This window comes from Eleutherodactylus coqui, chromosome 4, assembly GCF_035609145.1.
Source record: "Eleutherodactylus coqui strain aEleCoq1 chromosome 4, aEleCoq1.hap1, whole genome shotgun sequence".
Classification (NCBI taxonomy): Eukaryota; Metazoa; Chordata; class Amphibia; order Anura; family Eleutherodactylidae; genus Eleutherodactylus; species Eleutherodactylus coqui.
Genome location: NC_089840.1, coordinates 284,119,957 through 284,134,962, shown reverse-complemented (window position 1 = coordinate 284,134,962; position 15,006 = coordinate 284,119,957). Strand labels below are relative to the sequence as shown.

Here is a 15,006-nt window from a genome sequence, read left to right as displayed (position 1 = left end):
ACAGATTTAAAATATTAATATGGTTTCTTACCTGTGCAAGCTTTCTGTGGTCAAAAATTTTGATTTCTGAGGAAAATATTTCCCACATTATGGACACAAAATTGTCTGCTGCCCTCTGTGAATTCTCTGATGTCTAATAAGTGCAGCGTGCGAAACCTTGCGTGCGAGCTGGGCAGGTGTCTGGAGCGGAGCAGGTAGTCACTAACCTTGTCACGGGGCAATAACACACCTGGGCCAGTAGGTCCACATGAGCAGGGCTCAAAGGACCCCACTGAGGAGTGGGGTTGGTAATCTAAAATAAAGTCACTCGTGACGCCAGCACCTTTGTTAGTGTGAATGAAATAAAGACGTGATAGCAAATTCAAAGGTATAAAAATTTACTATGCTTCTTGTGTCAGTTCGTGAGGTAGATTTTCTTCACAGCAATTACAGAGGAGTATAAGACATGGCAATGAGACTTGTACTGGTATATATGTAGTATTTAGTAATACAGGGGAGAAGAGATTAAAGTAGCTATGCTATGTGCGGCTACAATGGACCAAAACTGACTAAATAGAAATGCTGAAATACTGCTAAAATGATTTCACTGTACAAACATAGAACCGCACAATGGCCGCTGACACCGAGTGTAATAACTGATCCCAAAATGGCGGCTAGTAGTGATCTGATCTGGCTTCTAGTGAGACCGGACTATCATACATCAGGCCCGTATACAGGTGCCAGGCGTGCACCGGACAATCATACATCAGGCCCGTATACAGGTGCCAGGCGTGCACCGGACTATCATACATCAGGTCCGTATACAGGTGCCAGGCGTGCACCGGACTATCATACATCAGGCCCGTATACAGGTGCCAGGCGTGCACCGGACTATCATACATCAGGCCCGTATACAGGTGCCAGGCGTGCACCGGACTATCATACATCAGGCCCGTATACAGATGCCAGGCATGCACCGGACTATCATACATCAGGCCCGTATACAGGTGCCAGGCATGCACCGGACTAACATACATCAGGCCCGTATACAGGTGCCAGGCGAGCACCGGACTATCATACATCAGGCCCGTATACAGATGCCAGGCATGCACCGGGTATCACACATCAGGCCCGTATACAGATGCCAGGCATGCACCGGGTATCACACATCAGGCCTGTATACAGGTGCCAGGCATGCAGCGGACTATCATACATCAGGCCTGTATACAGGTGCCAGGCATGTACCGGACTATCATACATCAGGCCTGTATACAGGTGCCAGGCGTGCACCGGACTATCATACATCAGGCCTGTATACAGGTGCCAGGCATGTACCGGACTATCATACATCAGGCCTGTATACAGATGCCAGGCATGCACCGGACTATCATACATCAGGCCCGTATACAGATGCCAGGCATGTACCGGACTATCATACATCAGGCCTGTATACAGGTGCCAGGCATGTACCGGACTATCATACATCAGGCCTGTATACAGATGCCAGGCATGCACCGGACTATCATACATCAGGCCCGTATACAGATGCCAGGCAGGCACCGGACTATCATACATCAGGCCTGTATACAGGTGCCAGGCGTGCACCGGACTATCATACATCAGGCCCGTATACAGGTGCCAGGCATGCACCGGACTATCATACATCAGGCCTGTATACAGGTGCCAGGCGTGCACCGGACTATCATACATCAGGCCCGTATACAGGTGCCAGGCATGCACCGGACTATCATACATCAGGCCCGTATACAGGTGCCAGGCATGCACCGGACTATCATACATCAGGCCCGTATACAGATGCCAGGCATGCACCGGGTATCACACATCAGTCCTGTATACAGGTGCCAGGCATGCACCGGAGTATCATACATCAGGCCCGCTTCACTCTCTGAGGCACCCGGTAGCTTCTGATCGTTCCCGCATGGGAGCACAACCACCAGCATCCAGTCAGGACGGCGTCTCCTCACAAAGCCTCCTACGCACTTCTGGTCCATGGCTAATCTAACCACCTGTGTCCCCACAGCACCCACTAGCTCCTCCCCCTAGCTTGCTCAACCACACAGAAACCTCTATGCACTGGTCTCCCGGCAACCAATCAGCAAATCTAAACACAGTGTTGCCGGGAAGATTATACATGAAAGAAATAATGATGCTTTACACAAAGCACAGTCGCAGGAACAGAATAAAACATGGCTAACTGCCTGTGGTCCCTGCAGCGCCACGCTCCGGGCCACTACACAAGATTTGATGTATATCTAAAAAATCTCCAAAATTCTGAACATGAATACAGGTTCTACTCTGTGTAAGTTCTCTGATGTTTAACTAAGTCTAATTTACCTTGTTTTCCTGAACATAAGTCGTAGCTTGATTTTTTTGGGAAGCTTGAAAAATAAGCCCTACTCCGAAAATAAGATTGAGTTACACTACATTAAAAAAAGAGGAACACATTATCTAGCAAGCTCGGTCCAGGTCCTCCCACTGCTCTCTGGCGGTCCACGGCGCTACTTGCAGTCCTCAGCCATCCCAGAAGATTACTTCTTGGTGATAGGATTCATAAATCCTGCCTCCAGGAAGCAGTGGCTCTAATTGGTTCTTGAGCACTGCTCAGCCAATCAATGCAACGCTGGAGGAACCAATTACAGCCATTGAATTGGTACATCCAGCACTGCATTGATTGGCTTAGCAAAGGTGATAAAACCAATCAACAGCCATCACGTTGCAGATCCAGGATTTATAAATTGGCTTTGCTGCACACAGACAATTCCTAAATTCCGCCTCTAAAACATGATGGCGGTGTATTGGTTGAGAAGCGGTGGAAGAACCAAACAATGCAGCGCTGGATGAACCAATGTGATGACTGTGATTGGTTCATCTAGCACTGCATTGATTGGCTGAGCAGCGGTCGAAGAACGAATCGCAGCCATCGCATTGTGTGGGCAGGATTTACGAATTGGCCAATCAATGCTGCGGCTCAGCCAATTCATAAATACCGCCCCCCAATGCGATGTTTGTGATTGGCTGAGCAGCTGTCGAAGAACCAATCAATACAGTGCTCAATAAACCAATTACAGCCATTTCACAGGTCAATCGAGTACTGCATGGATTTTCTGAGTAGCGCTTGAAAACCAATCAGAGCCATCACTTGCTGTGGGCAGCCAAGGACTGCAAGAAGCGCTGCAGACCGCTCAAGAGCAGCGGGCGGGACCTGAACAGAGCTTGATAGGCAAGTATAATAAGACATCCCCCAAAAATAAGACCTAGTGCCTATTTTGGGGCAAAAATTAATATATTACAGTAGCTTATCTACGGGGAACACATCATCTGTAGAGATGAGCAAGCACGCTCGGATAAGTCAATTACTCTAAAGAGCGTCGCTCTTCTCAACTAACTGCATTCTTGTTTAAGCTTGCTCGGGGGAGCGGCAGGGGATAGCGGGGGAAAGAGTGAGAGAGATCTCTATCTCTCTCTCCCCCACTACTCCCAGCCATTCCCCGCTCAACCCCGCCGCCCCCCTGCGCACGCTCGGACAAGAATGCAGTTACTCGAGAAGAGAAAGTTCGCTCAAGTAACTGACTTATCCAAGCGTGCTCGCTTATCTCTAATTATCTGTAAAATATTGTCAACAGTCTAAAGAAGAAAATGGCTTTTCCCTTGTGTGAATTCTCTGATGTTTAACAAAATTTAATTTATTTGTAAAACACTTCCCACATTCTAAACAGGAAAATGGCTTTTCTCCTGTGTGAGTTCTATGATGTTTAACAAGAATTGATTTATGGTTAAAACATTTCCCACATTCTAAACAGGAAAACGGCCTCTCTCCTGTGTGAATTCTATGATGTTTAACAAGATGTGATTTTTGGGTAAAATACTTCCCACATTCTGAACAGTAAAATGGCCTCTCTCCTGTGTGAGTTCTCTGATGTTTAACAAGATTTGATTTAGTTGTAAAACAATTCCCACATTCTGAACAGAAAAATGGCTTCTCCCCTGTGTGAGTTCTCTGATGTTCACGAAGTTTTGATTTCTGGGTAAAACATTTCCCACATTCAGAACAGGTAAATGGCTTATTCACTGTCTGAACTTTCTGATGTTCAACAAGATGTGTTTTCAGGGCAAAATGATTCCCACATTCTGGACATGAATATGACTTCTCCCCTGTGTCAACTGTTTCTTCTTTAACATCTCTTCCGTAAATGCTATATTGATTACTAGTCTGTGATAAATAAGAAGATGGAACCTCTATAAAAGGATCAGATGACAGAAGTTTGCTGGGAAGGGCTGAGGGTACATCTGGGATAATGGCAGGCTCTTCATATATATCTTGTATGATACCATGATGTACTACTGTAAAACCTGAAGATATCGGATGTCCTTCTGATCTCCTGATGTCGTCATCTGCCAAGAATTAAATGGATTGTAATATTTTTGATAATAACAATTATAATATTATTTTATAAAATTTCTATACAAAATATCAATATAAATTGTGAAGAAAACGTGTTTCATAAATCCTGCGCTCCAAAGTGAAGGAGGGTAAGCGATGAAGATTATGTATAAAGTTTTACTTACTTGAATGAGGGGTTCGCAGACATCAGCGAACCTCCTCAAGAATCCAGGTTAGCCTCTAAATTATCACCCGTTCCTCCAGGTTTCTTTTGGAGAGTCGGTACCTTCTGGTGTTTATTCCATTAGCGTAGGACAATAGATACAATACAGGTAATACAATGCGTGTCGGATGGCTTACTGACTAATCTGCCTTCATTCTCAACCATATGACACAGAGGCATGTTAACAGAATGAGGTACTTCTTATAACTGGACGACCGGAAGTGTGTACGTGCGTGCATGCAGAAGAAAATGGCTGCAGAGCTATATCCGTGCGCACAGCTGACCGGAAGCAGAGGGAAATTTCTAGACACAATTCCGTGCGTATGCTCTGCTCGCCCGTGTGAAGTTAGCTTTAATTTTATAACCCTTTGCATTTGGAGGTCTCTGGAACAAAAGCCTTCTCCTTGACATATTCTATGATATACTACCCCATAAGGACTAGAAGTGTGCTGCTGGTTCAGTAATAAGTATACTGAATCTGTCTGAATAACAAGGGTGAACAGAGCATGCACACGGAATGGGGTCTAGAAATGACCCTCTGTTTATGGTCAGGCGAGCACACGGATATAGTTTGGCCGCTATCTCTTTACCACCCACGTCTCCATTCGGTGTGTGGGCTTTTGCTGATGGGTGCCCCCAAACACAGGCGCACACATGTATGCACTTCTGGGTGCCCAGTTATAATAAGTACCTCATACTTTTATCATGTCTCTGTGTCATATGCTCATGAAAGGTGGCAGATTAGTCAGTAAGCCCTCCGACTCGCGTTGCATCTCCTGTATTGTATCTATTGTCCTACGCTAATGGAATAAACACCAGAAGGTACCGACTCTCCAAAAGAAACCTGGAGGAACGGGTGATAATTTAGAGACTAACCTGGATTCTTGAGGAGGTTCGCTAATGTCCGCGAACCCCTCATTCAAGTAAGTAAAACCAAGTTGTGTAACCTGTCTTTTCCTGCCTTGAGGCTGAGGTATCGGCATACCCTGGACTTCCCCCATATGCTTCCTGTTAGAAAGGTGAACTAGGACCAGCGGTATGGCGGCCTGTCTGTGACGGACTGTCTATAGCTGGTGAGTCCTATTTCTTCATGGTTCTATTGTTCTCACATTCACCTTTGCCGGGCGCTGTCCTCAACTAATTGATGTATTATATAAATTGGGAGGTATGTAAAAAAATTCAGTTGTTAAAGGGTTTTTCCCATTAACTGCAGGCACAATTATTTGTGGAGCGCCTAGTCTACTGACAACATTTTGATGGGCCAATTATTTTAACCAATAAACTTACTTTTTGTACTTCCACATTGTAGGACGTGTTCTGCGCTGATTTCCTCCCATGCGGTGATGGTAATTTCCTACCTCCAGGGGGCGCTCTCAGCTGCTGCTCTTATCCGCAGCTCATACAGCCTGTAAGGTTACAGAGCGCAGTAGCTGTACGAGCCGTGGATAAGAGCTGCTGACGCCCCCTGCTGTAAACTGCCCTGTACTGCGCTGCAACTACAGTCTGCTGATCATGTGCTGCTGACTGGGGAATAAAGACGCCTTTACAAGCCCGGCACCGCCATTATCAGTGGGCACAGATATGTTTGTAGCCATTCACTAACCCTGCTGACTGTTACTTGTACTAAGATGTGGGAAGTTCCTACTGAGCATGCCCAGTTCTTCTGGTTCCAGCAGCAGAGGAGAGGGACATGATAATAGTACTTGCACATGTGCGGAGGCAGCACTGGGGACGGGGGTCCAGGTCTGATAGAGTGATTGGATGTTGCAGAGACCCTGACATAGTGCATGGGGTATCAGCTGGGGGCAGATGGAAGGAGCAGCTGAATGCAGAATGAGGATGGCTTCTCCTTACACGGCGCCTGTGGCTCTACCAAAACATTAAGGGGAAATAACATAACTGCTTCTATAGCTTATTGCTGTATATATCAGAAACACTCCATGAGGGGCCACGAGGGCCCGACATCCTGTAGTGGGAGCTGAGCTCACATCGCAGCACTTTACAGCTAGAAGAGCATTCGCCAGAGACCCGAGAATTGGCAGGTCAGCCCTTGGCACCCCGTTCTCTTCACAGATAAGAGCATTTCACAATGAGCACATGTGACAGACATGAATGAGTCTGCAGAAGATGGGGATCACCCTGACTACACAGACTCTTCTCTACATGCAGTCTCACCTGGGGGGTCATCTGTAGGGATCTCCTCCTTACACGGCTGATACCCCCTCATATGTGTCTCTGTAACATCAATAGGGATCAGATCTTCATCCGGATTCACAAGCTGTGAAATAAATATTGTAAAAGTCATCACACAGTTGGAGAAGTCGTGTGGAAGGTTTTATATGGCCAGAAAAGGTCATTAATTAGTATGAGGAGCCGGAATGACATGACAGCAGTAGTGATCTGGGCCAAATAGCTGCAGGTCTCCTGTATAACTCCAACCTGTTGCTTCTTTATTCCAACCAGAAGTCTCCAGAACCAGAAAACAGTGATAAGATGCGGAGATCTAATGTCTGCGGTCGGCTGTAATCCTGCTGTAATCCTGCCAGCTCCAGCTTTCTCATTACACAAGTATCAATCATATAAACACAAGACCTTCCCAGCCGTCCTACAGACCAGAGGGGAGATTTCATGAGAGCTTCTCTCCATCTACCTGATCATCCTGTGGAAGAAGAGGCCGGGGACATCTCTCCGCTGCTGTTCTCTTACTGGATCTACCTGCAGAAACACAGACAGCCACTGAATTCATTCTCTACATACAAATAATAAAGGCCGTGCGGATTTAGTCCTGTCTATTACCTGGTGATAGAGAGGGTTGGTGGTCCTCCATCATGACGTCCTTGTACAGATCCTTGTGTCCTTCTAAATACTCCCACTCCTCCATGGAGAAATAGACAGTGATGTCCTGACACCTTATAGGAACCTGACAACACAATGATACCGTCATCACCCAGACACGTTATACCGTCATAGTGTTACTGTATAATGTCCCAGCATTCCCAGCAGCATCACCTCTCCAGTCAGCAGCTCAATCATCTTGTTGGTGAGTTCTAGGATCTTCTGCTCATTGATCTCCTCCAGTATCAGGGGGTGAGGTGGAGGCCCTGTGATTGGGCTCAGGGGTCTTCCCCATCCATCAGACACCGGGGCCCGACAGCCATCACTAGAAGTCTTCTTCACTACCGTGTAATCCTGTTTATGGGGAGATACATCCATAAATATCACTGCAGACATTCCCAGAGTCCTTCATGTCTCCAGTTATGGTCAACAATTAGTAAGATTTTCCTCACATCTCTGTTCATCATCTCCGTTGTTCTACTCACAGGAGCAGAAGAACAAAAGGATCAGAGTTTTGGTTCTGTTAGATGACAGCCAATAATGACCCGCAACAACCTCCGATTGCCTTATAGTAGACCTGTTGGGTTTCTGTCATTCTACCAAAACAACCGACTATTATTTTTCCAGGCATTTATGATGAATCAGCAGTAAATCCTCTGCCGTAGATGTGACCAAAGACTGACATAGATAAGAATGATGGAACGTGACGTCATCCCCAGAATCTCTCACCTCTCCTGTAAGCTGGAAGAGCATCTCTAGGGTGAGGTTGAATATACTCTCCGCCATCTTGTCCCGGTTCCTCTCCATCCTTGTCGGGTCAATCAGAATAATTATCTGATATAGAAGATATCAGCCAAGGATCCTGAATGGGAAGAAGATGAGACAATGTAACATCATACAAAACTCCCTGTAATAATACAATTACTGGACATTCCTCCCCTTTCTCTTCCACACCACCGCTGAGCCCCAACACAGCCCCTCCACACCCCACTGCTTGGCCCCCACTGCTGACCTGCAGGTTCATTAGCACCATTATCAGCCATCTTCTGTCTTCCTGACTGACAGGACTGCCACCCAGTGCCGCGCTGTTCACAGCATTACCTGGCTTGTCCCGTGAACCCCAGACAAGCTGTGCGCAAAGCTGAAAAGAGGGCGGAGTCAGGTGATGCTGGGAACAGAGCGGCACTGGGTGATACATAGGGGGCACTATAACTAAGTGGGGCAACAAAGGAAGCATTATACAAAGGGACATCTTAATTAAAGGAAAAGAGACATTACTGATTTGTCAGACCACAGAAGATGCATTAGTACTATGGGGGAGTTACTGAGAGGCTAATTAGTGTAGCATCAGGAAGGACAGCGTGTACAGAGACTAGTCATAGCTGGAAGAAGTCTTTATGGGCCCAGAGAAAGAAGAGGACACATCACCTGTGATCGCTAAAGGTAACTGCACTGTATTCACTAATACTAGATGTAATTGCACTGTAATCACTAATACTGGAGGTAACTGCACTGTAATCACTAATACTGGAGGTAACTGCACTGTAATCACTATCTATGTACAGCTGGTATGTTTTAGACCTGTACTATCACTCTCAGTGGCTCAGTAAGCTTCCAACACACAAGGATACACAGAATACAAGAACTTCTTAATGTGTGCAAGGATTTGTCTTTATAACCTTCATTTGTCAATCAAATTGCTTTAAGTGAGTTTTAGAAGTTTTATGCAATTTTAAGAAAATTTCTATGTCTAAAAAAAAAGTTTTAAAAGCTACATGTGTTTTTTGATGCATTTTTGGCTGTTTAAAGACTCAAAGATAGTCTAAGGGCTTATTGACAGTACAGAGAAGTCGAGAGAGTGTTATGCGCGTCACACGAATATGAAAACCACTCTTTTGAATGGATTTCTCCCCGCGAGCGACTTGTTGTATCTGTGGGATTTTTCTCGTGACGTCGCACCCACTGAAGTCAGCGGGAACCAGTTTCAATCCTTACACATGCATGAGCAGTGTAGTTTCACAAAAGTAATGCGATTTTTAATCTAAAACACTTTGTGTCGCTGTGAACATTTGTGAATGTAGCAAAATATGGACATATTCACCAGCGGGGCACAAATAGTCCACACTGAGCCGACTCCATTCACGGAGTATTGTGTGCGGCAAATATTCCCACCAGATCCTACCGTGTGACAGCGGCCTTACAGGAATGTTACATGGGAGGAGGAGATACATTTACTTATTAACCCCCGAACAGTTAGTTATCACGCTTGGACAACGATAGTCCGTAGTGCCAGATCTAGAATGACCACGACCGAGAGCATTGTTCCATTCATTTGGAGGACGTACCGTTGCCTATCTGTTGCACCCATGAGCGCTACGGATGACCAGGAGGCCTCCGCCATCCATCAGGGGGTCGTCTCTTGCTTTTCCTGGCAATAGCTACGGTTAGAGCACCATGGGCCGGAACAGCTTCTGACAAGCGTGCAACATGACCAAAAAGTGCGAGTCACCTACTTGTTATTTTTTCCGTGATTGACTCAAGCCCTGTGCTAGCCTTCATCTCGCTGTTTCTGATGAAGTCAAACCAATGGACACCGAGAATCTGGCGTTGGCATCGCATGTGAAAGGACTCCAGATGCTCAGTGGTTTGTGACAGCAAAGTCCAAGTCCGAGCCGTACAATAATATTGGCATTACGCAGGTCTGGTAAAAATCTAATCTTAGTCCTGGGTGTTATGTTCTGCCTCTGCCAGAGTTTTTTCAGGGACCTCATCACCGAGGCTGCCAACGCTATTCTCTGCAGAATGTCTGGAAGTGCCCTCCCATCTGTGTGCTGAATGCTTCCGAGGTACTTCCTTACAGCGTCAACTCCCTGGCCGTTTACGTCTAGGTCCAGAGGGATTGTGCGGGCTCCTAGATTCTGCAGCTTGGTTTTTTTGCCAGGAGATGTGAAGCCCAAGACAGGATGCCTGAAAATCAAACTGTTTCAATGAGTGTCTAAGATTAGATGCAACATCCAAGAGTGCAACATCGTCGGTATAGTCCAGGTCGGTGAAGTGGTACTCTGGAAGATTTACCCCATTAAATTGGACAATATGCTGAAGAATCCAGTCCATGGCCCTGCAGAAGGGTGCAGGAGCCAAGACGTAACCTTGTCGAACACCAGACGAGGTCTCAAAACTAGCAGAGGTTGAACTGTTGATACGGACTTTGGCGAATGTGCCCTGATGCATGTCTTTTAGTAGGTTTAGAAGGGATGTGGGGACGCCAACGCCACGCATGACCTTCCAGAGGGCTATTCTTTTGACCGAGTCGAACACCCCCTTCAGATCAACATAAGCGAAGAGGAGCGGTTTGTTAAATTCTCTGTGTATCTCTGAGAGGAGCCTAAGAGCGAGTATGGTGTAGCGGCCTGCCGTGAAGCCTGACTGCTGGGGTCTCTTTTTGGAGGTCAGCAAGGGTTCTACCCTTGAGAGTAGAACGTGCGCGAAGACCTTGCCGGGAACCGAGAGGAGCGTTATCGGTCTGTAGCTAGTGCATGCTGTTTTTGGGCCCTTCCCCTTTGTACAGGGCGAGGATGATGCCCTCCTTCCATTTGACACGGCCTTTCCTACGAGACCAGATGCGCAGAAATAGTTGATGTAAAGCAGTGCTTATTGACCTAATTGCACATTTCAGCAGTTCAGGTGGAATTCCATCTGAGCCAGCGGCATGTCAGTCTCTAATTTTCTGAATAGCAGAATGGACCTCTTCCATTGATGACGCATCCGTAGGCACAGAATGGTCATCCACAGCAATAGATGCGAGGTGATGGCACGGATTAGCCAGTGGATGGTTTAGAGTGGATGAGAAATATTCCCGCCAACATTGAAGTGTCTCGTCATGATTGGTACAAGACCTGCCATCGGATTTTTGGATTGGCGTATGCCGGCTGGTTCCTGAGGACCCTCGGATTCTGGTGACTCCTTTGTATGCTGCTCTTAGATTGTTTGACTTCAGATCCTCCTCAGCTTCATCAGCCAGAGCATTATACTACCGCTCCCTGTTTTTTTGGTCTTTGCCTGGAACACGCCCTTCAGCCTCTTAAATTCCGCTTGGTCATTTTTAAGGCAGGCTTTCGCCTTCGCTTCAAGGACCTGCATAGTATCATCCAGGGCTGCCTACGGAGATGCCAGTATCCGAGAACAGTCTTTGCGGCTTCACGGATAGCATCTCTTGTGACATTCCAAGCTGCCTCTGGTTCACCTGGAACATGGAACCGGTTCTCGATTGCGATGGATTTTCTCTCAGGGCGTCAATGTGTAATGAAGGTTGTGATCTGGTCTTATGGGGCGTACGGAGTGGAACTGCTATTTCGCCAACAAGCAAACGGTGGTCTGTCTTTGCTGGAGCCTCTGCCCGCGGTATACTCGACACGATTTGACAGAATTGCAATGGCAAATGAGTATATGGTCCAGCTCCTTTTTTTTAGTCTATCGTTGGATATCCAGGTAAACCTATGAAAGCCACATCTCTGGAACCAGGACCCCGCCACAGCGAGACCCATTGAGGCACAGAATAACAGCATCCGGTGTGAATTGTTGTTGGTTGGGCCTTCACCAATGGGTCCAACGTCTTCGTAGCCAGGAGTCATGGGGACCTGTGTTTGCATTCAGGTCACTGAGCACTATGAGTACATCATGTGGATGGACGGACTGCACTGTGGCAGCAAGCTGGTCGTAAGAGGCATCTTTGTCTGCAGCTGTGTGTTCTTCAGCTGGTGCATATGCCACAATGATGGACATGTGACCATGACGACGAACAAACCTGGCATACAGCAGACGTGGAGAGATCGGATGCCACATTACCATGGACTGATTAATGGGAGGGCATTACAATAGAGAACATATCAAGAGAATGTGACCTTATTGGTTGCAGATTTTGAATTCCTGTCTTATGGAAATAAAGTTGGCGCAGAACCCGGTGACTTCCATCCTTATTAACCCCTTAAGGACCTGGTCAACTATATAGATAAAGCTGCAGAAAAATGTCTAACAGATAATCTGTAGCAACCAATCACAGCGCAGTTTATAGCACTAACTGCTCCTCATGAGAGCTGCGCTGTGATTGGTTGCTATGGGCTTCCATAAATCTGCCCCCCCAGTGCTGGTGACCCCACATACCTCCACCTGCAGCCGGACAGGAGCCGTGGGGTTGTTCTGTGCTTAAGGACCTGTGATGATGTCACCGTCATGTGATCAGTGTGTGGGAGGAGACAAGGGGTCACATGACCAGGTCTATCTGCTCAGTGGATGCCGGACTCTGCTGTGTGAGGATGTATTCAGAGCTCTCTGTAGCTGATACTTGTTGGAATCGTCTCTGTGCTTTGAGGTGAAGCCATAATCCCAGGTATTAGCCCAAATCAGGCAAAGAGCAAAGCTTTACAGGACTGTCTGCATTATCAGAGAGATGGTGAATTAAGGCACTTGGCTTCTGAATACCTAAGCAGGTGATGAAGAGTTCCAGTCGACACAGTAGTGATAGCGGCGCTGGGCCTTGTAGTTCCATCAGCCCTTACTACGCAGAGTACGTTGCTATCCTAGTAGGATAGTTCACTGCTCTGTACCTTGGGGTATCTGCTGGCTATCAGAAAGATTGGCGATCTCTACACTAAATATATCAAGTGTTAACTCACTTAGACACCCTTCAAGCCCAACTGCCAGCCCATGCATACCCTCCACTGACTCCACCATCCACGACTATTTCACTACTAAACCCCTAAATCTGCTAGCTCTCATAGAAATGTGGATACAGCAGTCTGACACGGCCTGCCCTGCTGCACTGTCCTATAACTGCCTGCAGTTCTCGCATACCTCAAGCCCGAAAAACAGGCATGGCGGAGTAGGTGCTCTTCCCTCCCCAAAAGGCACCTACCAGTTCATCCCCCCCCATACCCCCACTCACTTTCCCATCATTTGAGGTACATATGCTACGGCTTTTCCGCCCGGCTGTCCGCTCGTGAGTAGCAGTTATCTTCCGCCCCCCAGGTGCTCCTCGCCTGTTTCTGGACCACTTTGCCACCTGGCTGCCCCACTTCCTTTCCTGCGAAATTCCAATCCTCATCCTAGGTGATTTTAACATCCCCAGTAATGACCCCATCACCCCATCTGCCTCTCAGCTTCTATCGCTCACCTCCTCCCTTCACAACCCACAGCCTCTCCCACTCAAAAGGATGGCAATACTCTGGATCTGGTCTTCCTCATCTCTGCTCTGTCTCCCACTTCACTAACTCCCCTCTTCCGCTCTCTGACCATGACCTCCTCTCCTCTGTCAAGCTCCCTAACATCTCTCTAGACCTACCTACCTACTGTACTTACAGGAACCTTCAGACCTTTCACACCCAGGACATTGCTGAATCCCTACAGTCCTCTCTGTCCCCTATCTCTCTCCTCTCTTGTCCCAACCTGGCTGCCGCACACTACAACACCGCTCTCAAATGTGCCCTGGATGAAGCAGCAGCCCCCCCCCCCCCCCCCGTGACCCATCCGATGCAGACCGCGGCAATTCTGGCTTACCTCTCAAACGCGTTTCATCTGGCAGTGCTCTAGATGTACTGAACGGCTGTGGAGAAAGTCGCAAACATCCGTGCAGCCCCTAGTCACAGATCTCAGTGCTGGCTGCTTACTTCAAAAAGACAATTGATGACATCCATCAGGAAATAACTTCCCAATCCCAGAATAGCCCCGACCCTAGTCTCATTAATACTGCATTTAGCTCCTGCTCACTGCCTGTACTCCGACCAACGACTGAGGAAGAAGTCTCCAAATTGCTTTCCTCTGTTCTCCCCACCACCTGCGCTAGCGACCCTCTCTCCTCACACCTCCTCCGATCCCTCTCCCCAGTGGTTATCTCCCATCTTACCACTATATTTAACCTCTCCCTGACCTCTGGCATCATTCCCTCTTCTTTCAAACACACCATCATATCTCCACTGCTAAAGAAGCCGACTCTTGATGCGACTGATGCTGCCAACTACTGACCCATCTCAAATCTCCCCTTCATCTCTAAACTATTGGTACACCTGGTTTACTCCCGCCTTGTAAGCTATCTATCAGAAAACTCTCTTCTTGACCCCCTACAGTCCGGCTTCCGATCCCTACACTCGTCCGAAATTGCCCTTCCAAGGGTGTCAAATGACCCCCTGCCAGCTAAATCGAGGGAGATTACTCCCCATTGATCCTCCTCGACCTCTCTGCAGTATTTAACACTGTTGACCACAAACTCCTCCTCAATATGCTTTGCTCCATCGGCATAAAGGACACTGCTCTCTCCTGGTTCTCCTCCTACCTATCTGACCACTTATTCAGCGTCTCCTTTGTTGACTCTACCTTCCCTCCTCTTCCCCTTGCTGTTGGGGTCCCCCAGGACTCGGTCCTTGGCCCCCTCCTTTTCTCTATCTACACAGCCCCTATTGGACAAACCATCAGGAGATTTGGCCTCCAATACCACCTCTACGCCGATGACACCCAGCTATACACCCCTTCCCGTGACATCTCTGCACCTTTCCCCCAAACATCACCGACTGTGTCT

General features: G+C 47.5%; 2 protein-coding genes across 5 annotated transcripts in view; one reads left to right on the top strand and one right to left on the bottom strand.

The window, feature by feature from the left end:
- Positions 1-15,006, bottom strand: part of LOC136624388 (gastrula zinc finger protein XlCGF26.1-like) — a 148,765-nt gene that overhangs the window by 71,314 nt on the left and 62,445 nt on the right. Inside the window, exons 3-6 of one of the 4 annotated variants that reach the window (XM_066598362.1) lie at positions 7,614-7,793; positions 7,401-7,524; positions 7,255-7,319; positions 6,780-6,882 (exon numbers count right to left, since the gene is read on the bottom strand). In XM_066598362.1, the coding sequence (XP_066454459.1) occupies positions 6,780-6,882; positions 7,255-7,319; positions 7,401-7,524; positions 7,614-7,793 (472 nt within the window). Of the gene's footprint in view, positions 1-6,779; positions 6,883-7,254; positions 7,320-7,400; positions 7,525-7,613; positions 7,794-8,168; positions 8,288-15,006 lie in introns of those variants that run through there. The other 3 variants (XM_066598363.1, XM_066598361.1, XM_066598360.1) reach the window with 3 other exon arrangements.
- Positions 1-15,006, top strand: part of LOC136624394 (zinc finger protein 547-like) — a 223,838-nt gene that overhangs the window by 178,553 nt on the left and 30,279 nt on the right. The gene's annotated exons all lie outside the window — the stretch shown is intronic.